This window comes from Aptenodytes forsteri, unplaced genomic scaffold, assembly GCF_000699145.1.
Source record: "Aptenodytes forsteri isolate BGI_AS27 unplaced genomic scaffold, ASM69914v1 Scaffold88, whole genome shotgun sequence".
Lineage (NCBI taxonomy): Eukaryota > Metazoa > Chordata > Aves > Sphenisciformes > Spheniscidae > Aptenodytes > Aptenodytes forsteri.
In genome coordinates this window covers 3,152,813-3,180,802 of record NW_008795948.1, presented here as the reverse complement: position 1 = coordinate 3,180,802, position 27,990 = coordinate 3,152,813, and the positions used below count along the sequence as shown (strand labels likewise).

General features: G+C 36.3%; 1 protein-coding gene across 1 annotated transcript in view; it reads right to left on the bottom strand.

Annotated features, from left to right (window-relative positions):
* Positions 1-27,990, bottom strand: part of POLN (DNA polymerase nu) — a 103,984-nt gene that overhangs the window by 30,993 nt on the left and 45,001 nt on the right. The window contains exons 17-20 of the mRNA XM_019473678.1: positions 27,429-27,506; positions 26,883-26,997; positions 5,487-5,569; positions 1,184-1,315 (exon numbers count right to left, since the gene is read on the bottom strand). Coding sequence (XP_019329223.1) covers positions 1,184-1,315; positions 5,487-5,569; positions 26,883-26,997; positions 27,429-27,506 — 408 coding nt within the window. The remainder of the gene's footprint in view (positions 1-1,183; positions 1,316-5,486; positions 5,570-26,882; positions 26,998-27,428; positions 27,507-27,990) is intronic.

Genomic DNA, 27,990 nt, shown 5'->3' with positions numbered 1-27,990 from the left:
AGGTAGCCAGGACTGCTGATAAAGGATTGAAAGTGGCTTGGTGAGCACTTCCAACAGATCCCTCAGTACCCTTGGGTGGATCCCATCTGGCCCCATAGACTTGTGTGTGTCTAAGTGGTGTAGCAGGTCGTTAACCATTTCCCCTTGGATTATGGAGGAAATATTCATCTTTAAGAAAAGAATGCTATGTTATTTTAAATAGATCAAAGAAATATATAGTAAGTGTGTAGTATTTTGCTAGATACGTTACGTTTGGCTTAATTATAGCTAAAAATAGATTTTCAGTAACTTCACTTCTCTTCAGTAATATTAATGAATGAAGGAATGCAATTGTGTGACATAATGACAGTTCATGCTTCCAGTAGATTTTTAAGCCCTACAAAGTAGGAATACTATAATTTTCATGACTAGAAGTCAGTTACATGTTTCTGTTGTGACACTCACCCATACAATGATGGGTAATATTATATTGCAAATTTACTATTTATTGCTACAAAATGTCTTGGTACAGTATAGTGTACTAAGAAACAAAAGAAATCCATTTTGACAATTCTGCTAATAAGCTATTAAAAGAAAATACTTCAAGCAGCTATATTTTCTCTCCTCAAATTAGTGCATTCCTAGGATTCACTAAATATAAATGAATATGTAGACTAACAACAAATTTGATGCAAGAGTTTGCAGCTGCTGGCTCCAAGAAGCACTCTGTACACACCTGTCATCACAGATACCACCTGAACTTCAAGAACACAAGTTCTGACTGATGCAAAGAAAAAATGCGTTAAAAAAAACTGGCTCTGTAAATTGGCTCTTTGACTAAATGGCTGAAATTCCATGGTCCAGCAGCCATGTAGCATATTTATTAAGTAAAAGATTCCCTGGGCTTTTTTGTGTTGGAGTACATTATATGTCAAAATGATGCAGCGTAACTTGACGTTAAGTAGGGTTCACCCTGAGAACAGATGTCTTATTCTGTTAGCATCTTCCTGAGAAAAGGCAGACAGGTTTAACCAGCTCCTTTTAGGGTTAAAAGAGAAAAAAACCTGATTCACCAAGAAATGATACTCCATTGTTTTTCTTGTCCTATAACGATCTGAATTTTGGTTGAGCTGAATCTTTGTCTTCACCACTGTCACACAGTGCTGATCAGTTAACAAAAATATGCTTACAGGCTTTGGATTACCTTTATTTCGGCATTGTTCAATGGTTTTCTTTGTAAATTCATGTATTTTCTTGTATTTTTGCATAAAACTCTCTATAAATTGACTGGCTTGAAGAGGAGTAATTCCCAGGCAATCAGCAAGACGTTCTTTACCTGGTGGTAGAGAAATTATCTTTATTATGCAATAAAGCAGAACAGAAATCCACTACATACAATAGCACTGTTACATTCACAATTAGTGGAATTAGTTAAATTTCACTTATCTCTGTGGAAGAGGATGGATCTGATATACTACAGTCATATTTCAACAAAGCAAATGTTTAACTTTGAGCTTGAATGTTTTACTGAAGTTACTGGATTAAGAATATACTTAAGAAGTATATAAGAAGTATGTAATTAAGAAATTCCTCTTTTTGAGCTTGAATGTTTTACTGAAGTTACTGGATTAAGAATATACTTAAGAAGTATATAAAGTATGTAATATTAAGAAATTCCTAGTTATAATTTATACCTATAATGTGGTTCAAATCTTTTGTTCACAGAATAACTTTGTTGCTTTAAGTATCATTTTACTAGTTAGTGTTGAAATCCACAAACTTTGAGGAGCAGATAAAGAACTTGAAATCAATTTTAAATAAACACAAATGTGAATGAAGATCTAAAAAAGGATGGAGATGTGGATGGTTGAGTTTAGCTAGAAGTTTTAGATTTGGTGTAGAAGTCACAGAAAAACTTAACTGCTGAAGCAATCAGACCAAGTAGCAGTTAGGAGTCTGAGTCCCACAGATTTCAGTCTTAGGCTCCTCAATGTCTGTAAAAATCTGGATCCAGGTTGTGAGAGAAAAGGGTTGGAAAAACCAAAAACAGAAGTGAAAAGTGTTTCAACAGAGAGAGAAAGGAATAATAGCTTTTGGATAGGATATAGATGCACAATATATATTATGTTGAATCTAAAAGCATTTATAAGGTGGAAAAAAGCTGAAGACAGTTTTCCAGAGTGTGAAAATATAAACTAAGAGCTACAGTTTAAACACATTTATAAACCAAACAGTTCCAGTAAAAATAAAACATACATCAACACTAGTCATATGAGGTTTGAAAGACATATATTTATGTCAGCTGTACAGCAACACAAAACCAGCACTGTGTCTGCAAATAACATAAGCTGAGAGGTGACATCTCAAGGCACCAAAGGCATAGAATGGTTATTGTCACAGTAATACCGTCAAGAAAAATTATCTAGCAGTTTTGAAAGAGAGAAGATTTCAGCCACCTAAATGCCATCACTGTCAGTCTGATGTGCATTTCAGAACAATTCTGTAGCATTTTGTTCTCAGTCACGCCAGGATCTGCACTGAGCTACAGGAACACCAGTCTGGACAAGGTGCTAGAAGAAGAAATTCACAAGACATCCAGGATGACTCTTGCTGAGCTATTATAGGTCGGTACTTTTATATGACAGCTAATTAATTTGGGTTTTCTTCCTGGGTCAGCAAATGACAAATCTATCTGCTAAAGCACATATTGTTAACGGCTACGAGACTACTGTGGCTTCCTTAGAGAACTGTAACATTTAAGTTTGTCCATGTTATCCATCTAAAGAACTATTGATATACAGAACAAAGTATTGCATAAAATAGTAGGAAAATTAAGCCACAATATCAGTAAGGAGGTCTGAAAGGTTCCAGGGAAATGCAGTTCCTGGGAAGCAAAAAGAGGGGAATGTACAGCCACGTAATTGTGTTAGATCATGTTCCACAATGCAGGAGCATAGGCCATGCACAGCAACACTCAGGAGTGTACTAAAGCTTCCCTGAGCACTCTCCTTGAGTTATCTGTGCCAGGGGAATTGTTAGCAGCAGCCTATGAGTTTTAGTGTTCTCCATTCTGTAATATCATCTTTCAAAACTGAAAATATCTTTAGTTTCTCTGCTTTTCATTTAAACACCTTGATATCCCTTTGTGTCAATTCAGGGCTTGAACATACTGCCATTGAATAGAATTAATTCCTTATTTTACAGATGTTTAAGCTGACTGTGCTTTAGTTTTACAAGATGACTGAGGCAGAAGCAAGTGAATTGAATTGCTCCAAACCAAGCAAAAGACAGTAATACTGTCATCCCTCTCAATATTTGGTGTATTTATTGAAGTACCAACTCCTAGACATAATGAGACTCTTCTTTCTTTATTATACTATTTTCTATCCTCCAGGATTATAGAAAAAACCTTGAAAATATGAACCAAGTGTAACCTAAAGCTAAGAAAACAAAAAGAAAAAAAATATTACTATTTATTACATGAAAGATTTTCAGTAACTCCTGTAAGCATAATACAGGCAAGCTCATCAGGGAATGCTTCTGTATTTTTCAATCCCAAAAGAAGTGAAATAAATATTATTCACACTCCTCAGTTGTAACAAAATGTCTCCTTAATGAAAAGTTAGCCATCTCTTGAAGGGAGGCAAACTGTGGGTGGAATTCAGTCCATCAATTTCAGGTATCTAACAATTATTTTTGTCAGCCCAGTTTCTACCTAAATAGTTTAATGGTATCATTCCATGTTATGTCTTAATTAGGATCTGAACACAGTGCTAATGAACTGAAGCATTTTATTATCTTTCAGGTGCTTCAACTGCCCTCATTTGAGAGAGAGGGAGATGAAGCGCAAACAAGTAAATGGAGATACTTAAATCAAGCACTGCTGCACCGAAATGTTTAGTGCCTGGTACAGAGCAAGTGAGGGAGTGCCAATACTCTGCTTAATCTAATCATCTAAGTTCTCTATAGCATGAGTAGACAGACATAGGCTCTATTCAGGGAGGCTCTAGCCCCAGTAACTTAAGGCGTTTCCTTTTCTCCACTGACTATATTCAGAAATACAGGGCATTCAACCGCTGGTGATTCAGTCTGGTTAAGTTCCACCCAGAGTGAAGGGAACAGATAGGAAATGTGTAGCATCTGCATGGACCCAGGGGCAGGAGTGCTAAGGCTTGCATTTTGTAAAATAATCTAATGATGACAACATTCAGGCTGGAAATGGGAGATTTGATTCCAGGCTCAGCATGGGAAGGTCTGAAATTACATTGCAGGGAGCTAGTGCTGGGCTTTTTTAATATAGATGTTTAAAATGCAATACAGCCTAATGTAAAAATGCACATGTGTGTATATATATATTCTTATATGTGTGTATATAGTCTACACACTCCCCTATATATAATAGATATTCTGGAGAGCTGAAATTGAAGTGTTTTTCTCCCCTTCCCAGTTGAATGCCGTAAATAAAAAAATTGAATGCCCTTGGCCAACTCTGCCTTTGGTTCAAGGACTGTTGATGACTCACTGCAAAAGATGGTTTATAAAGCATTCTCACCCAGGAACCCAAGTTGTAGTTTTAAGTTCTTCCAAGTTAAATAAAGCCTGCAATCTAGGGTTCTCATTTCCTAAATGAGTTTTCCAAGTACTCATCTTCTGTAGAGCTTTTGGATTTCTCCAGAAGACCTACATAAAGTTTAGTTAGCTGTTCACTAAAATTCACAAGAGCTTGTAGGCTGATGATACATATGCATCAGTCTTCCCAGAAAAGGTAATTCTAAGCATGTATGAAGCATAAGGAGAGTTGGGCATCATTTAAGAAATGGTAGGCAGTTTTGAAACTATGCAGAATGTCTTGACTTATCTAGGACCTGTGCAAGACTTAGGCAGAATGGGTAGCAGTGTGGATTTTTGCAGGTTTTCTGCAGTTGCGAAGAAAGATCTAAAATAAGGAAACACTATACTGTGAGTGAGACTGAGCACTAGCACAGGTTGCCCAGGGAGGTTGTGGAGTCTCCATCCTTGGAGATATTCAAAAGCTGTCTGGACATGGTCCTGGGCAACCGGCTCTAGATGTCCCTGCTTGAGCAGGGGAGCTGGATCTGATGACCTCCAGAGGTCCCTCCCAACCTCAGCCATTCTGCAATTCTGTAACTGTGTTTTGAGACAATATTGGAGTTCTTTTAATTTCATTGCAGTTATTCTCATCTGTGTCTATATACTGACAGAATGCAAAGTCCACTCAAAATTAAACTCATTTTAGATAAAGAAAAATGCTTCAGTTACATCAGCAGCAAATAACTACAAAATCAGAGTAGTCTCTGTATATGTCAATGTGGCTGTATTAATTTGATAATTTTGATACTGGGTAGATCATTTAATAATCCTTGATAAAAGTAAAAATGTAATCCTCTGACAAACTTTTATTCACCTTTATAAATTCAGTCTACTTATATAAATTATGCATAAAGTATGAATCTACTGTAGCTGGGTTTTTTTCTAAAAATGCCTACCTGCTCCATAAACCACTGAGTAAACTATACGCTTCGCTTGCTCTCTATCAGCATGTTTCACTTGTTCACTTGGAATCCCCTTCCTAAACAAACAAACAAAAATCATAGATTTTCAGTTAAAACTAATTTAAGTCATTATCCCTACAAAAAATGTATTTAAAGTCAGTAACCATTTAATAACTACAGACTTATAAGATACGAACAGAAGCATTTAAGAGCTTTTGTCTTCGACCAGGAATGCACAACTTCTTTACAAATTTTGGTGGTGATAGTCCATAGTAAATGAAACTCTTAATTTTAATCTTCATCTTCTCCTTTCCTTTTTTTTTTTAATCAAGTTCTTGACTAGGAGAAGTCCTACTACTATACTATTAGTTCTTTAGGTTGAAGAGGATTCAGTATTGGCCCATGAGAAAAATTAAATCTTTCCAGCAACAGCATTTCTTCAAGACATGACATCTCTATAAGAGACTCAAAGCATAAGTCTGACCTAAAGCTTATTTAAACAAAGGTTACATCAGGGCTTCACTAATAGGAATATCCAACCTTTTATCGAGAATAATGACTGATAAAAGCATGCACTGAATCTCTCTGTATGTCTTACAGAGCTCCACAATAGAAATGCTTCATAAAACAACAGCACTGGCTGTTTCTTTTCTAGAGAGCGTAGCTAGTTTACTCCCAGCAAAGTATCATCCTTCCCGGTTCCCATTCACTCACCAACTGATGTAAACAGTCCTACGAAAGGGCCAACGGATTTAGCAATTTGCAAATAAAAAGCTAGGACTCTGCAATCGTCAAGTACGTGCCACCTATGCTTTTCCTTATCCAAAGGCAGCTTCAGAAAGAACACTGACATTATTGACAATTGACAACACTGAAGAATATTGATCATTTGGTTTAAATGGAAGTGCATTGGGAGAAATCTCAATCATCTACTCATACTCTGAAAACAAATACCTACACAAATTGTATTTGGAACATAGAGATGAGCTGCTATCAGAGATACTTGATGACATATGCACAGTTTGTGAATAAGTCTCCTCATGAGTCTGTTCATGATGATTTGGTTGCATTTTTAAAAGCAAAGTTTGTTATGCTTTATTATGAAAGTTTTTTGCCATGAAACATGCTTTGTCGTGAAAGTTTTGGCTGACGAGCGTTGAGAAAATGGCATATTTCTGTGCATCTTCTTGAAGAAGAGTCTTTCACCCATTATTATGATATTCAAACTCCTAGAAAATCAGCAGAGCCACAAATTTTTGCTTGTTTGGCCCATACACTGATTTTAGCCAAGCCTATGCACAGTGCTGATATAATTAGGCACTCTGAATGATAAACAGGTAGACCTTGAGTGCAATCAGATTGAAGCAAGTCCTTATGGCAGTACAGATTTTTTGAAGAGGAAAAATAAGATTGAATATGATTTCAAATCTTCATTGGACAAATAGTCTGGTTTTGTAGAAGCTCACATTGTTCTTTTGAATGCTGCTAATTGCTTAAAGATAAAATGGACTTTTCACTGCTCATTTTAGGCTGAGAAAGATGAAGAACTGATAATCTAATACATAGTGTTTTCCATCTGTAATGAAGACTATTCCCACTTAAGTCAATCATTCTGGTAGTTGGAGACTCTATTTGCCTTCTTCGTTATGCCAGGTCAAAAGTTCATGGCTCTCTTGAAAAAAGTAGGTTGAGATTCCCAAATGTACCTGAATAAGAGGTCAAAGTGGGAATTGGAGCTAATAAGTGCAGAATTAGGAAACTAGACATCATTAAGGATTTCCTGAAGCAACCTCTGGCAGAAAGTCCACAGGAATTTCCTGAAGAACCTGGCAGAAAGCTACATGTACACTTGAGGAAGCATCTATCCAGAACCAGGAGGGAAAACAGAATCTGATAAGCAAGTAGATCTTACCTGAGGACCTTTCTGAGATGAAGAACTAAGACTGAAGAATGCTGAAACTAGGGAAACAATGCAAAATGTAATACTGCTTTCCTAATACTGCATAATTTGAACTAGAGGCCTGGAGAAGACAAGAGACAGGAGTACAGCAATAGAATTTACTTGCAGATTTACTTAAGTCTGAGGCTAGAGACAACTGAGAGCCAAGGGGTCAGCAGGGGGTGAGTATGTTAGCTGTTCACTTCTCTGAAAAAGAAGGGCTATAATAGAAAGAACACAGTGGGTAAGAAGTCATGAAGATCTGTAGAGGAACACACATACTTATCAGATCATGGCACTGAGGAAGACACAAGACGAGAGTCTTGCTGGGAGGGACTGGTGGTTCTAGAGAAGCTTTAACAGTGAAAGAAGACACTAGAACTTGATTATGTGCACAGCAAGACCCTCTGCTAGGATTTTAAGAATGAATTTGCATTATCCAAGCTTCAACTTCAAAGGGCTGACTAGGAAAAACAGAAATAGAATTATTGCTGTAATCATGATAGGCAGTGTCAGGAGAAGGATCCTGTGTTTCCATTGTAAGCAATCACAATAAAACCTTGCCTAACAGAGTTATCGGTGCAGATGTGGATGCATCTTGTGATCATGGCAATCACAACAGTCACTTAGCATTTCCTGATCTTTGCTTAGTCATGAAATACATGAGAAGCAATTAAAATGTCAGAGCTTTATGTCGAATATTTCTTTTAAGATAATGCTAAAAACAAAATGGTCAGTCAATACCTCCTAGTGTGTCAGAGTGGGAAATGTGAGCACTTGGCAGGGAGGCATTACATCTAGCACTTTGTATATTTGTAAATTTATGTACCACATTCAAGAATCTGGAATAATAAAGTATGAAATTGCCATATAAATCACAAGTGCTTGAGCAAACAGAAGTCATTAATCAAAGCTATTCCTTTTTTTTCCTAATAATGAAAATATTTTTTTCTGTTTGTATTGACAATGATTAGTTTCTACCTAGGATGCTTGATTCCTTCTGTAATACAGAGTGGCATTCCTGCAGTGTGAGGTGAAGACTATTTATTCCTTTGAATAACAAAATTGCGGGGGGGTGGGGGGGAGGAACAATTTCTCAGAAACGCAGCAGCCATGTTAGAAATCCCCAGTGGGCTTTCTTCTTCAGCTTGTTTCCTCTACAAACAAATTTACATTTGTGATAATTAATTTGTTTTAATGGGTACCCTGAGAACCTATTTAAAGTTAAAACTTTTATTTTGGCTTTGGACTCATCATGGAATACCGTGATATTGAAAAGGAGACGTTATCTTCTTACTTGTGTAAGAAATTTTTAAGCTACAATCACTAAGCAAGTTATCTAATGCATGAAAATACTCAGCACTGAATTGTGGTATGATGTAAAATAGATCTATAGTGGAGATGCATTGTTTTTGAATAAACTTGAAACTGAAAAAGGAAGCTGAATGGGCATAAAAAAGCCTTAGCTGCTGGGCCCAGTGACATGGAGGCAGACTTCAGCTCACCCAGTACTGTATGTACGTCTGGAGGAACGGGAAGAACATGAATGCAAGGTAATAGAAATTAATGCAGAAAAAAAAGCTCAAGAGAAGAAAGAATTTGCTGCAGATTTTGTTGTGGAAATAACACAATTTCTGAAGTCCTGCAGGAAATTATATATATGAAGTTATCAGTTCTAGCATGAAACATTTTTCCATTTTATGACATCCTTCTCATTACTTTCTCAAATACACTATTTTGTTCAAGTTCATAATCAATATTATCATCTTCAAATTCCTCCTGACTTGCCATCTCCAAATGTGCAGTATTTCACCTCCCACATTCCAGTCCTTGCCTGCATACTTGTCTCAGTCTATTTCCACATCTGATTTGTTTGTCCTTTACCTTTCTTCGTTTAGTACTGCTTTGCAAGTATTTTGCTTTATAGTACTTTACTTGATATACCTCTATTAGGTAGAATAAAGAATGGACTTCAGTGCTGGAAGACATGTTCAGGTTAACAGATCTCATTATTCTTGGAAGGAGTTAGCAGAGCTAAACAATCTGGAAAGGTCTGTGAGGACAGCAAAACAACTTACAGCCGAAAATTGTAGAAAATCTAACACAGTGAGAGTAGAGATATACAAACTTTTTAAAAAGGTGGTTCTAATAAGAACTGGGCTGTATGCCTAAAAGAGAATAGCTGCCTAATTCTTAGAGTGAAAAAAATGGAGAAAAATTTTCTAGCAAAACAGCAAAGGGTAACATCAAATTATTAGTAAGAAACATACAGTGCAGATATGAAACTTAAAAACAGGCACATGTCATTTATTACTTTTTCAGAGATAACATCTTGGATATTTTCTGTAGTTTCTCCAAAATTTCGCTTAACTATAAACTAGAATAACACATTTAATACAGAGTAGAGGTCTGGATGGATTTATTTTTAACCTGTACAGAATATTAAAAAGAAAGAATTAACACACATTTTAGTATACAGAAATGAGCACACACAGCATAAAGTACATGAACACAAAAAAAATCAGAGGCCACAGGGCATAAAGTTTGAGCAATGCCAAAATAAAAAACTTTGAGAACAGGTAGAAATGGAAGGAAATCAGTCTTAAAAGAATGCGATAAGACATTTCAGCATTTCTGGGAAATGTTCTATGGTGACGGAAGTCATCTGTTTATGTGCAGGAAACGGCAGAACAAACTTCTCAAACACAATATCTGGCAGACGTGTTGCCTTGATCTGCATTACATTCCAGCCAAGCTAAGCTCAGTCATAATAGCCACAAAGCTCTTGGCCACTCTCCTGCATCTGCCAATTAATCCAAGGCCTAGCTGTGAGTTGTTGATGTGGGAAACGAGATGGAGTGCCATTAAATTCATTTTATACATGGTCATTAATGTGCAATAAATGAGCGAATGTATGAGTGAATACACATTCGTTCATCTGACTGCTTTTACAGTTTTTTTTTAAATTTCATCAGTGAACTGTGTGTCTCATTTTTCATCACCTGTTGCTATTTAATAGCAGATGAGGGTTGTATATTTTGTAAGTTTGTGGCTGGAACTTTGTGTTGTCATATAAACTGTCTGTACCAGTTTCATGTAATTAGTGACAACTGCAAGCTTTAGAAAAAGCTCAGTTTTACAGTGGTACACTGAATAGCTCATGTAGGAGGTAAATTCTGAAAGCTTAGTTTTTCAATTACATTGGCCTTATTATACCTAAGGCAAGCAGAATATATACCACAATGTATGTGAGCATCCTAAACATATGGAAAAGATTGGCTACACATAACCTAGTCTGCTCACTGTTAATGCAATGCGCAAGAATAAGCAATTTTTTTGAAAGCTGCTATTCCATGACTAATGGAAAATGCTGACGAGGCTCAGGCGTAAGTTGTCTCGGACATTTTTAAGGTAACATGTGGAAGCAATCTTGGAACAACTTTTGCCTGGCTAGTCTCTGTTACAAAATACAGAAAAGGAAGAGGTTGGGAAATAGTTTCCCTGAAGCCACTGTCTTATCAAAATAGATCACTACTTTTGCCTCACGTGTCAATCAAGAGCCAGGCATAAGGTACATGCAATTAGCCCATCTAGATATTTTTATCATAATCAGTTTTAATATTTGGTTTGCTACAGAATGTTCAGTGAAAACCACATATATAACCACATATATATGCCTTCTATAACTATGAGGCATTTACACAGCTACGTTCTGAACAAAAAGTAGCTAGATTGTCTTCCTCATAAGAGTATAGAGACATCAGGATGAAAAATGAAATTTGTCTAGACTGCCCAGAAGAGTGGAAATAAAGTTAAGATATGTTTCTAGAAAAGGAAAGAAACGTCTACAAAGACTGAAATGCAGATTAACATCTTGTCAGAAGGGAAACAGCAGGTGAAATAGCGAACAAAGATAGACCTTTCTGATGTAACCTAAGTATATATTGTTTTTTCTTTTATTTCTTTATCTATGTCACTTCTAAACACTTCTCATGTCTGATTCAGATATTGTGTCAAATGCTTGTATTCACATTTTTATCGTAAGCTGGTTTGCATAAGTGAGATATAAGGTTACAGAATAACACAAAGAATCTCCTCGCCCAAGGATATGCACCAATAAATGAATCAACAAACTAGGGCATTGGGATATCTTAAGTAGTACACCGGATTTCTCACATCTCCTCCTCCTTATCTAAAGGGTAATACACAGGGTTCCCATTTCATGTATATTTATTCCAACCCTGGCATCAGGAGAGGCAGAGCTGTCTTCCAGTGGCCACTGCACATGTTGGAGAATCTGTGGCATGGATCTTCCATGTAAATATAGGGGTCATGTACTTAAACACAGAGGGGAGAGGGTCACAACCTCCCACTCAGGGAGTCTGAATGTGTTTTATTTAGTTTAGAGGTTTTTATAAAAGCTTTTAGTTGTGTTCAACTTCTTTGAATGAAAGACTACAGCACTGTCAGCTTGATGTCATCCTTCCTATACTACAGCCAGCTCTGCAACATTTTTGTCATTGTGTCTCTTTTCCCTCTATGTATGCCACCCTACCAAACTGCATTTTAATGTGTTTTATATCTGTTTAGCACCAGGAAAAGCTTTATAACCCCTATAAAACTCTTTTGCCAGACTCCAGAAGCACTTTAGGATTTTAAAAGTCCTTCCAGTGGTTAATCATAAAGTAATTTATTTTGTCTGAGTAGCCTCTATAGTTCATTGCATGGAGATTTATTTCATTAGTCCTCAACCTTCTTTTAAAGAGCATGATATCTAGCTTTCATGTATTTTACAGAAGATAAAGACATGTCTTTGCAGTTTGCTCTGTGGGCCCAAAGTCTTCTGTTGCTACATTTTAAAGTAGCAGGGAACCAGATAAAGAAATTGCAACAAGGTCATGTCATAAATTATAGCTATCATCAGTAACAATTTGTTGAAAGATTCATTTGGGAGTAAAGTGATCCACTATCTTTACTAAGATATTTACCTGCATGTTGACGTCCCAGATATTGGATATTGAAGAGATAAATTAGATAGCACTTATTTTCAGTGCTCTTGACAAAAAAGGTCACTTAGAGATTTTTTCTTTAAAAATGCACAATTCTGGACATCTGTCAGAACAGAAAGTCCCTGACATCAATGAAGGTGCTTGAAAGAGCACATCCTACCCTGCAACCTTCATCGTTTCTCTCCTTCACTCCTGCAGGAACAAAAAAGAGGGTTTTCTTCTCACATCCATTGTCTCTCTTGCATAGTGAATTACATGGACAAGTGATACTTATTTCTGAGTCGTGTGATTGCTTAAGGAATTAATTAACTAGAGGGCATTTTTATTTTAGGGTCTTTGGGTCTATGAGCACAGAATAAAAAGAAGTCAGGGTAACTAACTCCCAGCTTCAGGTGCCAGTGTGAACATCAACAGTGATGGGCACCATCACTGAAAGAACAAATAAAAGTAAACAGATTAAGGAGTCTATACAAATTGGGATGACAAAATTTGTCAGAAGCCATTTGTATAAAACAATAATGTCAGGGATCAAATGCAAATTAATGCTTTTAGAGTTCTTTCTTCACTATCACATCTACTTTTCAAGCTTTTTTGTAAGAGGCTTCAAATAGTTAAGAAGGAACAGAAGCCATTTTGGAAGATGATACAGGTAGCTGTAGCAGACTATCAAATAATTGCCCATCTTGGACCTGTTAGAAGTCTCATAACTTTATAAAGAAATAGATGGACCTTCAGAGCAGCCTTCACACAAATACCAGAAAAGTGAAACAGAAGGAAACAGAGTTCTTAATATATAATCAAAACATGACGTAACTGCTATGTCAGATATTACATGGAACAAAACATGGAGCTATAATATTGTTACAACAATGTACAGTTTGCTCAGGAAAAACAAGCGGGGAAGAAAGGAGGAAATGTCACATTACATCAAACTGCACCTACATAGTTCAGAAAAAATAAGCAGCAGACTTTTAAATATCTTGGTAGGGCAATCAAAAGAGGAAGAAAATCAGTCATGCTATGAGGGTCTTAAACTAACGGGTTCTGCAGAGAGGAATGAGATACTTCATATCCCATCTCTTTCAATCTTCACTAAAAACACCTCTCGCAGTTTAAATTTCTACTATGCCTACGATCACACTGAATTAAAGGCAAAAGTAAAAGTGAAGAATGAATTGTCTTTGCATTCTTGATTTCATCAAGATTTAGCTTGACACTAAAGTTAATTGAGTTAAATGAAATAAACGGAAACATTTTATTAAGCTCTGGAGTGTGCTCAAAAATGTAGCATTTTATCAAAGTCACTCTAGAAGGAGATGACTATTTGGAGATAGCTTTTCATACACGAGAAAGCCTCTCCATGAAATTAGCAAAGCCAAACGTTATCAGACACCACGAAACAACTGAGGACTGTCCAACCTCCTCAGAGCTTGCTTTTTCACTAGTTTGTGTGTTGGTTGTGGTGGTGACAATTCTAAAACTTTATTTTTCATTTATTCTAGAATGCTAAGAAAGTATTTAATGTGCAATAATAATAAGCTTCCAATGTGACATAAAATTAAGCTGTCTGGTTAAACTTGTAGTTAACAACCTGGTTTATTTAGAGCTATTGTTTAGCTCTTCTAAAAACGAAAGCCATCATGCTTCCTGAAGACTTTATTCCCTCTGCCTTATTATCTGCTAGTCTAAACAAATGCCACAGCTGCACTTCTCCAAGGGACTGTAAACTACAAAGTGAAATTTCCATAAGCTGCCATACAGACAGTCTGTCAGAGTGCAAAGCAAGACAAGTGTTAAATTTCATTAATATCAACTATTGCAAGTGAGCTTTCAAAACAGATAGAAATTGCTTTGCTGCAAAAGTAAAACTGTTAAAATATTCCACACCAACACCCATGAGGTGTTGAACTCAGAGCTTAAAATGTTCTAAAACTCTGATTCTGAGAAGGCAAACTGAACATCCTAGCTTTTACTAAATTTCAGCATTTACAGTAGGTTTTTTTTGGGGGGGAGGGATGGGACAAGGGAGTAGAACGGAGTAGGTGGAGAAAGCGATAGCTTATTAAACCACTACGTGAATGCTCTTTGAAAAAAACATACTGCAATAATTAAACATCAAAAGCCAAAACCTAGATGTCTCCTATATCTCAACAGAAAAGTTCAAATACATATACATATATATATTTAAACCCTAATTTCTGGAGGCAGAGCTACCTACCAAAGGTATTCCAAAGGCAAAACAAAAATTATTACAGCTATCATGCACATTATATTTGCAAATGCCACAATTTTCAAGTGTTTCCTGTCAGAATCTTTTGATGAGTACTCTTTAGTACAATTCTTATTATGCAAAAATGTAACAGTTACTACATTCATTAAGAAACGGACATATTTCACAAGTGATCTTTATTGAAAGTGATGAAAATCTCAATCTAGAATTAGTGCTTTTTGCCTAATGCAAACAAGCCTGATTTAAATAATGATGCTTCTTCAGAACAGTTATTTAATCTGTTAGCCTTACAGAAATTTAAGTAAAAGTAATGAACTTTACCATTAATGACATACCAGGCTAAATACTCCTAGGCCAAAACTGGAGACATAATCTGAGGATACAATTACAGCTGATTTCACAATGTTTTCAAGCATATATAGGAGACTGCCTAATCCCACAGTGAGTATAATAATAGGACAGAAAAGAGAAACAGAAATGCAATATACAGAGATGTTAGAGCTTGCCTTCCAAGCTATATCACAACAAACTCTTCTCCAACCCAGCAGAGGAACAAAATTAGATAGCACCCTGACACCATTTCCCCCATCCAGACTGTAGTAATTGTGAACCTATCCCTACATGCTGCACAGCTTGAGAAATAAAACCTTTCACAGAGCCTAAAGAATAATAGAGACTATTGCTTTTCTGCAAGCTATTTTATTTGCAAATAAGAATTATTAAAGTATAGAATTTTTGTATGAAGTAGGGCATGAGGAATCAGAAACAGAGAAAAGATGTCATAATTGATCATGGAACAACTAGGAAACAGTGTGGTTTGGCTGTGGAAAAACAAATGCAACTTCAGGATGTGTCAAGTGAGCTATTTCCAATGACAGGTCAATATTAGAATCTCACCAGTATATTGTACAGCAGTACTATCAGGGGTAGTTAACATAATTCGGTTATGTTCAAGCATATGTAATTCATGTTCAAGCAACATGAATTTGGTAGTGGTAGGCTACTAGAATATTGAACAGAGAAAAAAAAAAATCAGCCATGTGAAAGGAGACACTGACTATGTCAATATTAAAACCTGCCCATAAATATTCTGCAGCACTGGAGCTAACTGGAAAACACCACCACATATCCATACTTTAAAACTCTCTTACCATCCAGTCATGGTGCTGCATCCAGCAGCCTGGTGGAAATAAACCCTGGCCAACACTAATTCAGGAACTGTGCCCAGGAACTGTTTGGTCCAGAGCCACAACCATGATTGGTTGGGACCAATTTACCAACCCAGATTTTGAGTGCCAGCAACCAGGAACGTCCCTGGCACTAAATTTATTAGAATAAAGGTAGCCTCTCAAGTCATTATTTCTTTGTTTCATTCATCATTCTGCTAGCCCAGTTTCATGGCTGTTCCAAAACTAAGTTACATTTCTGGACCACGACACAAGTATTCCTGAGACTGTGGTCTGGTGCAGAGATTTCAGAGCTAGCTAAAAAAGCTAGCTTTGGTAACTAAGGCCATTTAGTGACACAGTCAGTCAGTGCCACAGAGGCTCATTTTCTTGCCAAGAAGAAATACAGATTAATGTACATGGAATTCCATGTAGTCATAACTAGCTGCTCCTAACACTAGTTCATTAAGGTCTCTTGATGACAAATACCCTAAGAAAGCTTGTCTTGTTTCCTTAAAGAATGAGGGTTGAGAACACATTTGATTGCCTTCCTGAAGTATTTATACAAAGCAAACACTGGGGGGCGAAGAGAGCTAATAAAGCTAATGGGCAACATTGGCAAGAAAAATTTGGGTATATAAACTGTAGGAATAAATGTAAGGCAGAAAGTCAAATGAGTTTTCTAGCCAGAAGAGGAATGGGGTATTCAACAGCTCTTCAACAGCATTATGTAGGTTAAAACTAGTTCTAAGTTAAGACCCTACCAATCTATGAAAGGGAGTTTATGACATTGTCACCTGCAACCAGAAAGGTCCTTCTAGTCTTACACTCCTGTGTAAGACCAGGCATACTCTTACCAAGCATAAAGCACTAACCAGCAGTGTGAGAGATTCTGCCTTACGTTTTCTTAGAGCTTCTCTTCTGAATGCTTCTCTGTTTCTTAATAACTGCTGTCACCTTGTCAGCATCTTTTCCTACCAGAAGAGACCACATTTATTCTCACAGGAATTCAAGCTTATACTATAGTACCTCATAGGTTTAAAAAAATTCTCAAGAACAATCCTAAGAAATCTGCAGTGATACAGCTGCAGGAGCTGCAATTGGTACAGGCTCACTCACAACTATTTCACCAAATAAGTTATTATTAAACACTAGATTCATAATGAGTAGTATCTCCACAATCAGACCTTCTGCCACAGAATACCTGCCCCTGAATGTGACTTGATTTGGAAGAGCACGCCTTCCCATTCAAGTTGAAATTGTGTCTCTCTGAACTGCATATATGAAACAAATTCTTGATTCCTCACTTTTTATCAGTAATACTCTCAATAAAAAAAGAAAGATAAAAGATACAAAAAGAGAGATATTTTAGATATTAATCAGAATAGAAATGATACATAAACAATGAGGCAATGGATAAGTACTAATAATTATTCAGTTAAAAATACTGCAAAAATTGTTTCTTCAGAATCTATTTCACAAAAGAAAAATAAGCAGAAGCCTTGAAACTAATTAAAAATGATAACAGTATTACAAAACCAGGTAATCCAATGATAATGAAAGAAATGTTATGTTAACCCTTAGTGAGACTCCTAGCAGGTAGCACTGAGTTTAGGACCTCCAGATTTACAGAGAATCAATACTGGCTGAGTTACTTAGCCAAACTTCAGAGCTGAAAGATCACAACACAGTCGTATATTTCTAAATGGAGATTCCAGTAGGGATATTGTTACACTTATTTAAGGGGACTGCCATATAATGCACATGAAAACTTTTCTCCACTCTCTTCAAAGGCAGGGTTTTAGAAGTAACCCTAAGTACTCCATGGTGAAGAGCAGGTATGCTTGTAATTTGTCTTAATACTGCAAAACATAGTTTCACAATCTTATATGTGCTCAATGGCATGGAATGTCTCTTCTTCATTGCAACTCCAAAGCCCAAAGATTTCATTATTTTGCAATGTATGAAGTGAAATGAATTAACCCAAATTCATTTTAGACTTGACATTAAGCTCATAAAAAGTAGAGAAATCAATCCAAGAAACTAGATGTTCTAATATCTGATTAGAAATGTATGAAATAGCCTGGATTACCTAAAAAATCTTTAGATAAAGATGGAGTTCTAAGAGTCCTATGATGGTATATATCATTATTTAGACAATGAATAAAACTGAGAGATCTCTAACTGGGGGAAAGGGAGCTGTGTAACCCTGTGGCTGCATCTTGTAACCATATGTCTGCTAACAGGGACAGGAGGAGAGCTAAAGCTCTTCTTGTCTCCTTGGTAGAAGTCCACCTGGATAAGCATGATTATTTCATTATTCCTTAATCACCTAACAAACACCCAGGTGACATCTCTTGATCAATAATGAATCCTTCAAGAGCTTGTTGATAATATTTTCATAAAATAAATATAGAAGCACAAATATTCATATCTGTTTAAAAACCATTTAGCTACAGATGTGGTTTTTGCATCTCAAAAATCTATCTCATTCCTGATTTACTGGCCTTTGCTCTTGCTATTTAAGAGAGTAGGCAGCTTAACTGAATTCAATGTCTGCTATACCATACATTTACATGAAGTAACCTAAGAAAAGACAGTGTTTGGCTGAGTATGAATCTTTAATGTATTTGATAAAAAGAATGTATTTGAAACAAAGTCGTATAAAATGGGTATGGGCAAGTGTATATATATTTAGTCAGCCTACCACCAAGCATTTGTGCATACTTGACCTTATCTTTTTCAAACAGATGCAGTACGCTATCTTTTTGTATAATTCAGCCCATGAGGACTTATTTTGATTTATTTCAGGAATATCCAAAATACCTCTGCTTATTTCCTGTGTTCTTCAGAACACAGCAGGATATCAACAGATAGAGCTATTGTCAGGAAGTATCCTTAATTGCCAAGTGGCTGGAAAAACAAGAGTCCCTATTTTGCCATAGTTCCTGCTGGACCAGCTGCCAGTGTGCAACAGTTTGGCTCACCTTGCTGTTATTAGATATAATCAGCTCCTTGAGTCCCCTGCTTGGAAGGTGGTAAAGAAATAAAATTTCCCCACTTCCTGGAGGAAGACAGTCTGTGAAGAACAAAACAAACCTTTCTGCACTGTGGTCTTTTTATTCAAATCTGGTTGAACTTATTCTTTTAAGAAAAAAACCAACAATAAACTTTGGTCCTTCTGCTATGGTAATCCCAAGTAGTTCTGTGCTTTGTTTCTCTCTAGGTTTTTTCTCGAGTAATTTCCAAAATTAGCATGCCTGTCTCTTACTGAAACAGTTCACACATACACATCAGCTGAGGAAAGATGGACTTTTATGTTCAGTACATTTTATATAAACAGCCTGCAGTTCCCAAGATTATTGGAAATCAAGTGTTCAAGTTCTTCTGATTCTGGCGAGGATAGTATAAGCTAAAGACTATTCCATGTCTTAAAGTGCCAGCCAACCAAGCCCACACTATAAAAATGGAAAGTTTTTCAAAATGATTAGCAGTAAACAATTTATAAATCCCTTGGAATTCCATGATAGCTACACACTTCCTTATTTTAGATATTAACTGCCATTGCTACAAAGAAATAACAAGATATGTCCTCTTATTTTGCAGCCTTTTTTTTTAACTCTCTGAAAGCCACATAGACTCAGGTGCACAACTACTGTGTCCACTACTTACTAGAAGGTAAATTCAATACCTGGAAGAAGGACATGTATTCATGCTGTTCTCCATCATCACACAAAAGAAAGCACTAATAGCATGAATATAAGGAAGCAGATGACAAATGAGAGAGAAGGGAATATTTTGAGGTTTGGATTTTATACACAACTTGGATCTCAAAGTGAAACAGGAGCAACTAGACCACTATCAAATTCTCCAACCTTCTTTCAAGCGTAGCCTTGAGTGTAAGCATTGCACACAACTGTCACAAATCGTCCTTTCATTGGTACAATCAGATTAAATATCACCCTTAAAGAGTATCCGCTAATTACCTTGTTACTTTAATCCACCATCAGCAGTTAATGTGTACAGGTTAAATTATAGTTTAGAGGTAGAAATTAATAGCTTAAAGAGACCCAACCTTCTTTCAAGCGTAGCCTTGAGTGTAAGCATTGCACACAACTGTCACAAATCGTCCTTTCATTGGTACAATCAGATTAAATATCACCCTTAAAGAGTATCCGCTAATTACCTTGTTACTTTAATCCACCATCAGCAGTTAATGTGTACAGGTTAAATTATAGTTTAGAGGTAGAAATGAATAGCTTAAAGAGAATGACAGTTTTCATACTGGAATGGTGGCAGTTATCAGATTATTCAGGTAATTATCTTTTAATACACAATACATCTGCATATTGAACAGTATTAGAGATATTCCTCTACTACATAGTACTACGTAAGTATTTTTAATAAAGATTATTAAAATTTCTCTACTCTTTTATTCTTTAGCTGCAGAATATAAGGAAAACTGATTGTATATGGGCAAACTTTTTGTGTGCTCTCCGATTCATATACCATGATTTCCAAACTGAAAAGAGTAACAGAGTACAAAAGCTAAAATACTAAGTCACAACTGTCCAACGGTCTTATCTATAAAGGGATTTTTCTGAGGCACAGACCAACATAGATTTCATTACACTGCATCTACACTGGCTCAACAGACAACCTATGACACAACATATGACAGAAAATGCATAGGTAATTTATCACTGCATGGAAAAGTTTGTGCACAGGGACAATTATCTTTCCGCTCTCACAGAAATAAAAATACACAGTTTATAGTAGTAATAGATTTGTGCTTGCAATTAGATCATACTGTAAACAATTTACTAAAGACCCTTCTGAATTTCTCCCCTTTTCAAATAGTAAATATCATCTACAGAAAAACTATATTTACCTTGAAAAGACAATATTTAATAACGCTTCTAGGTTAAGTTTGCATTGATTTAATCTCAGAGAGATAATGTGGTCAAGAGAATGTTCTTCGTTTCATATGCTAATATTGTTCCTAGAGACTATACATCACCTGGGTATTCCCATACCTAAATTTCTGGATATAGAAGTACTGGACTTTCACTTCAATCCATTTGTAACTAACCTACTTATAGGGTCTTTTCCTCCAAACCTCTTGGTTTATGAGGATATACAGTCTACACATTTTAACATCTTAGTTCATAGTTATAATTTAGAAAGGGCAAAATGTTTTCATAAACCTGCTAGGACATTTATGACAAACACATCTAAACAGAAACTAAGATGATTAGAGGCTGCAAACATATCTGTAATACCTTGTGGTGTTTGCCCATGCGTGCCTCAGGAATCACTCGCTAGAAAAAAGCATAACAGTAATAATTTTCTATAGACTAAAACATAAAGCAGACACCTGAAGCTCAGTCTACCCACTTAGTTTAAGTGACTTGGCCACTGGAATGATGCTCACCTCAGAGCAGTAACCCTACATTTATTTTTTGGCCAGTTCTCTATTACACAGTCTCAGCGGGAGTCCATCTCTCACAAATCTATACTGGCAATTCCATAAGGAACTGTGAGACCTAGACAAAATTCAAGAAATGAATGTGGATGCCTATATCCAAAACCGTGAACCAACCCCTTTCACTCCACTAAGTGGCCCCTTAATCCTGGATGTCCTTGAAGTCTCTGGGTACCTCAGGCAACTCTTCCCTCCCGACAGTTCAATAGGCTCTGAAAATTCTAACACTGTGCACATGCTCATCATAGACCCACTCTGAGCCCACCTGTGTCACCTCTGTGACTCCTGTATGACCCAATCTAGGAAATGTAATCTGATTACATCATTGTTCACACTGATAGCTTCTGGATTTGTTGGCTTTTTCTTAGCATACGGTGGAAGAGGTACCACCCTGGAACAGTTGCCCAGCTACTGAGGGACAGCAACTCAGTTGTCTCTTCACCTGATGGGATTCACAACCACAACTCTGTCTCTCAGTGACATGCAATTAAAGCATGGTCTAATTGCAAGGCCACAAGCTAGGTTTGGCATCCTCCAAGATCACGCAGAAATGGGACTACTGTGAAAAAAAAACCAAAACAAAACAAAAAAAACCAAACAAAAAAACCCAAAACAAAAAAAAAATGAAACAACCCCAAGCCACCCCAAAACAACAACAAAAAAGCATAATTCATGAGTTCAGAAGGAAAGCAAACATGAAAGTACTCACTATTCTATTTAGAGTACTCAGGTGAGTCTCATAAATCTCTGACTTTTGTCCCTGTAGCTACTACTAACAAACAGAATTAAACAATCACAAGTAAAAAACAAATAATCCCCCAAATGGGACTGAAATAAAGAAATCCCTTTTCCAACTGAATGCTCTAAGCAATCTGCAATAAAATCACAGTGTCATAAAAATATGGTTGTGAGAGAGACTGAGAAGTCACCTCAGCTATCCTTGGAAATATTTGTCTAATTGTGTCATTCCTTCCAGCAATGGAAATTCCACAGCCTTCATAGGTAGCCCATCTCCATATTTATCTACCTTTATTATTCAAAAGATTTCTTTAACTGAAACATGTCTTACAACAGTATAAGCCCATTCATTATGCTTAATTCACTCTCTACCCAACTCTCTGCAATAACCTTTTATATATTTGAAGACTTTTATCATGTTTTTCCTAAATCATATCTTGTCTCAACTAAACAAATCCAATTATTTTAACTTTACAATATTTGCTGAACAGAATCTCAGCTGCAACATACAAAGTCTAACCTTGCTTTGTATTTTCCTGGGAGAAGAGATATGTAGAGTTGAATACTCTAAGATTTAAAAAGATCTTTTTGCACCTCTAAAGATCACCGCACCTCTAATTAAGAAAGAAATTGCAGACTACCTAAAAGACTGTAAACTTATTTTTCAGCCTCTATCTTTGAAAGTGATTTTAAGACATGCCCATCAACAGCATTTTAAATACTATTATTTATTTTTCATTTATTGTGTAAAAGCTAGATTAAAAGAAGTGAGAGCAATTTCATGCTGAGATTTGTTGTCATTTGGATGCCTTATGGCAGTTAGATCTCTTGGCTGGTCAGACAGCTGCCAAGACAGCTCTCATCATCTTCAGCACGGGGATAATGATTTGGCTGTCAAAGGACTATAACTGTCATAGGACATCAAAACAATATAACACAAGGTGATCTTCCAGGTAGCTGGAATCCGTTATATCATGAATTTTCAAAAGTTTAGGCAAGCCTTGAAACTTTATTATGTGTTCAGTAGCAAGTAGATCATTAATGTAATACACTCTTGGTGTTCGTGTAATAGCAGGTGTTGACCTGTCATTTAAGACTTACTCTTCGTAGGCCATAACACAGTACTCACTGTAAGACAACGTTGGTAATAGCATATGATCATCATTGCAGACAGGATAGGATAAGAGTAGGAATAGTACTAAGCTTATACAAGTGAACATTAAAATCTATTTATATCATCTTAGTTTTAGCTGGGGTAGCTATGTTAGATGACCAGAAAATATACTGGATGTGCAAAGCAGAGATGAGCTTGGACTTTTCACTGACAAAAACAGCCAATAGAAGCAAACCTATTGCAAAGTGGCCAACAGACACCATCTTTAATTTATTCCATGAATTCCATGGAATAAAATTCCATGAATTTTATTCCCGTGTGAAAAAAGCACTTTAAAGATAAAACACATGAGACCGAGCATGACATTACCCAGAAACTGGCATTAAGTGACTAGCTAACACCAGCTTCTGAGCGTTTTATCTGAATAGCAATTTCAAGACAGTTCTGTCAAACAGAACACACAATATGTAAAAAACTGTCTACAGCAAGCAGTATCTACAGTATCTACAGCAAACATTTAAGCATAGTGCAGGGAAGCCCGGAGGCTGCATTACTTCTGAAATGAGCTATCTCTGTAAGCTAGCCACAGGAGTACAAGATTACAGCCTAGTCTTGCAGAGAGGATCACCTCTCAGCTAGGTTTTTTGGGTTGGGTATGGTATTGCACATGACACTGAATTTTAGCATGAAAGCTAGTACCTCCACTCAGCCTTTTGCTGTAATGTATAGACATAGTTTGGGTTGACACATACTTATGCATCTCTAAGCTGCACTGTTGACCAGTGTAAAGATTCCATACAAATTATGTTTAATAGAAACATGGATCCAACAGGTTTCCAAGAGAGACACATCTCTAAGGTCCCAGAGATAGACTGAGTCATGGTAGAGCATGCCTAACCAAATTATGAAAGGAAAGCTTTTATAGATAAGAGACCTTAATTCAATCAGAAACTCATACAGCTAACCTCTTTGCAGAAACTGCCCACCATGTGTATTTGTTGCCAAATGCTATAAAAAGCCTGTAAAGGTTTTTCAAAAGGTTGGATTTCAGATAGAAGGCTTTAGCCTGAAGGACAGCTAGGGAATAGAGGTACATTTCAGTGGAGAAGCCATAAAGCTTAGAAAAAAAAAGTGAATAAACTGGTATAAAACTTGGCTGGACTCTAGGGTGTGGCTCAGATTTTTGTCCAATAAAATATTCTTTACTATTTATGATTTAATATTCATTCATCTAAGGAATTTTAGATGCAGAAAACCTGCTAAAAGATACCAACTGACATGCATTCAGAAGTTGGAATGCTGTCAGACACTGACATTAACTTAATTTTGCTCTTTTGAAAGGGAGCTTCAGAAACTAATTCATTGTTTATAGATCTCTTAGAGAAAAACTCTTTTTTGTCAAGGTTTTCCTATTGTCCAAAATGTGTTAGAAAAGATTTACAAATAGCAACAACGTGCAATTCCTTCAAAAGAGAATAAAACATTTGGTATGCCACTTGGTATATCACTTGCACAGATTTTAAAGGATTAAGACCCAGAGAAAATCAGGAGACCAAGAGGAGATAAAAGGTTTGTTCTTTATTTTGCTCTTCCTTCTCATAACTTGTTTTAATACCAACAGGGTGGAATCAACTACAATAAAGTCAATGAACTAATTGTTTGCCCTAAAGATTTTATTTATCAATAGTGGACTATGAGAGATGAATAAATATCTGGAATGGGAAAGTATCTGTGAAGCTTGTGATTTAAGTCTTCTCTTTGGCGCTAAATAAATTAAGGACAAAATTCCAAAACCCAAGGTGAGTTCACTAGGAACCGATCCAATAGGAGGAATTGAATTTGTCAGAATAAATACAGATGTCTACACGTGAGCTGGCCACCCCAGACCTACTTTGTTCTCAATGGTGAGAAGTCAACACCTTTAATGTGTGATTGATCTTATTACACAGGGGACATCAACAACAGGTCAAATGAATCTCTCCAGGTATATAACAGATGTCCAAGGTTAGATGAGATTAACCACACCCTTTGTGTTTCTGTAATTAATAACAGTCATATAATAGATGCAATAGAAAGTTACTTCCAAGCATTAGCTTTCCTGAAGCTTAAAAGAAGAGTCAGCAGAATCATTATGTACTGATTTTGTAGACACACCATGACACCTCTGTCTGATAAAAATATTTGCCTGTAATATTGCATTAAATTTAAAGTTACTGTGTAGCAACTAGAAGAGGTTGATGGCTGCCAAGAGCTGTGAGGTTGCTGAATGGTATTTCTGGAGCCTTGCCCAGAGTTGAGACAAAATTTGACTCATCTTCATGCATACATTTGCAATATACATCCAAACTAAAATAAGGATTTAACTCCATCACGAGGTTCTAGTGATATCATGTTAGAGCTAAGAATTTATTATAGTATCAGCAGAAACTTCTAAGTGACTCTAAAGAGAAAGGTGACCTTTCCATAGCTATATTGTTTGGGATGTTTGTGACCTTGAATTGTGTTCTCCCAGAATGCACATGCCTCAAGCACCAATTCAATTGCTGGCAGCAGGATAATTATAATTTGAGCTCCATTTTGTTTCTTTGTCCTACTTCAGAGTATATTAGCAAATATTGCAGTGAGTAGGAAATACTGTGGTTGGGAAGGCTATGCCTGCAAAAATTTAGAAATTGTAGGATAGGAATTGAGCTAGATCAGGACTGATGAATTCATCATATCTATTTTTGCTTACATTTTCAGCTAACAATCTTCCAACAAAAAATGGACATAAAACAGAGAGAGGAACAAAGAGAAAATATGAAGATTGCATGACATTTACATGACATCATTCTGTTCAATCTGCTTATATGTTATAGCATTTTATGCAATCTTTTTCTGACCTATCTGTTCAAACCGTAAGCTTCTTGACATCTATCCTGTCACTTACTGAATTCTCATGCACTTCTAAGTACAAGGGGAGTCCCAGTCTCAAGTAAGATTTTTAGGCATCACCATGATACAGACAGTAATAAGAAATGCCTTCAAACAGCTAACTAACTCATATTCCAACTTTTTTTGATAGTTAATCTTTTGATCTGCATGCTGCAGAGATCAGCAAATAATAATCTGGGAATGGAGATAAAAAATATTTTTTTTTTAATTACTGAAGTACCACTTCTTCCAAGTATCACATCATCCATCCGAAGATGGAAGCACTAAACCCTATGAGTTCAAAGGAATCCCATGAGCTCTAGTCTCTCTGTTTCTTGTACATAGGTAATTTGATTCCAATACTTCTACTGGATAACCAAGCAGGCTTCAAAAATGGTTGTACTTTTACTGAGAAAAGTTGTTCTGCAATTTTTCAGATGGATAACCTACTTAACTGTGGCTCTGGATTTTAAAAAAGAATTGGTGAACAATAATGCAGTGAGAAAATTATCAACATGCGCTGTTCACAATATGTTATTGCACCAGCTTTAGTCACAAGGCTCATACTGGTCAGTTGGATTGCAACATTTTGACATATCGTAATTACCACAGTGGAGAAGAAAATGCTCAAAAAGACAGAAAGGAATTATAATTCATGGTGTTAAAAAAAGTATTAACAATAGATACTGTAGCAAAATACTGTCTTTTGTTATCACTACGCAGTAATACAATAGTTTAAGTTATTCTTACTATTTTGTCTAATTACTATCAAAAAAAATGCAACATTTACTCTTACCACTGAGAAGCCAGTGTGGAAAAGATATCGGTGGTCTCAGGTTCTTGGAACAGTTTCAAAAGTTCTGGTTCAGATGATAAGTCAGCAAGGATCCTTAACTCAATATGGGAAAAATCTAGAAAACAGAGTGTTAAAATAAATCTATTGCTCTAGAATAAAAACATTCCTGCATTTTAACCAAACTATCACAAATTAAAACGTAAGCCTGGACTGTTCAGTCATTTCCTTGTGCTCAAAAAACCCAGATGCCTGTAAAAAGCTCACCCTGAAGAAGTTATATTCCAGCTACAGATCACAAGGTGTCTGATTCCTTCATTATCTTCAGGTGTCAATTAATCTTATTAGCTCTTTTTTCCTACTGACAAGGCTTACATATCATCCACTTCCAAAGCACACTAAGGACTATACATCATATAACAATATTAATTGATACTAAGGGATTTGACAGCCTTGTAAAATATAATGTCATCCAAAGGAGAGAGGAAAAAGAGATGACAGAACTGCAAACATTAATATGTATGAGAATAATAATACACACTATCTTACCTGCTGCTAAAAATGTATATTCTTTTCTTGAAACAAACAATGTTCTTGGGGAAATAGTTACTATTTCCTCTTCTTTTCCTAGAGAGGAGATAGACATTTAAGTCCCAAACCCCAGTCCAAATATTGTGTTGCAAACCATAGGAGGTTGTAAATGACATACCAAACATGCAACTAAAACCACACAAATGGCAATGTAAGCAACCTAGCAGACCCCCGCCACAATTATTTTACTCTATCATTCATGTACAACATCTTTATCTCTGCCAACCTTGCAGTACCGCTTACTTCTCCTCCTTTTTCAAAATCAAACCCCCTTTCCAAAACACTAGCTAACATATATCTACAATAACTAACATTATTCACAGATCACTTAATAAAGGAGGCATTCAGATAAGGAAGGGTCTATAGAGATGAACTAAAAAATATATTTTCTTATCTTTGAACATGCTGCAGCGATGTGTTAATAACCAAATTCTGAGTTACAGGTGACAGGGGAATACAATATTGAGAACATACAGCTGATACAAGCATCCAAATTCTAATGACAGAAATCTCCTATAAT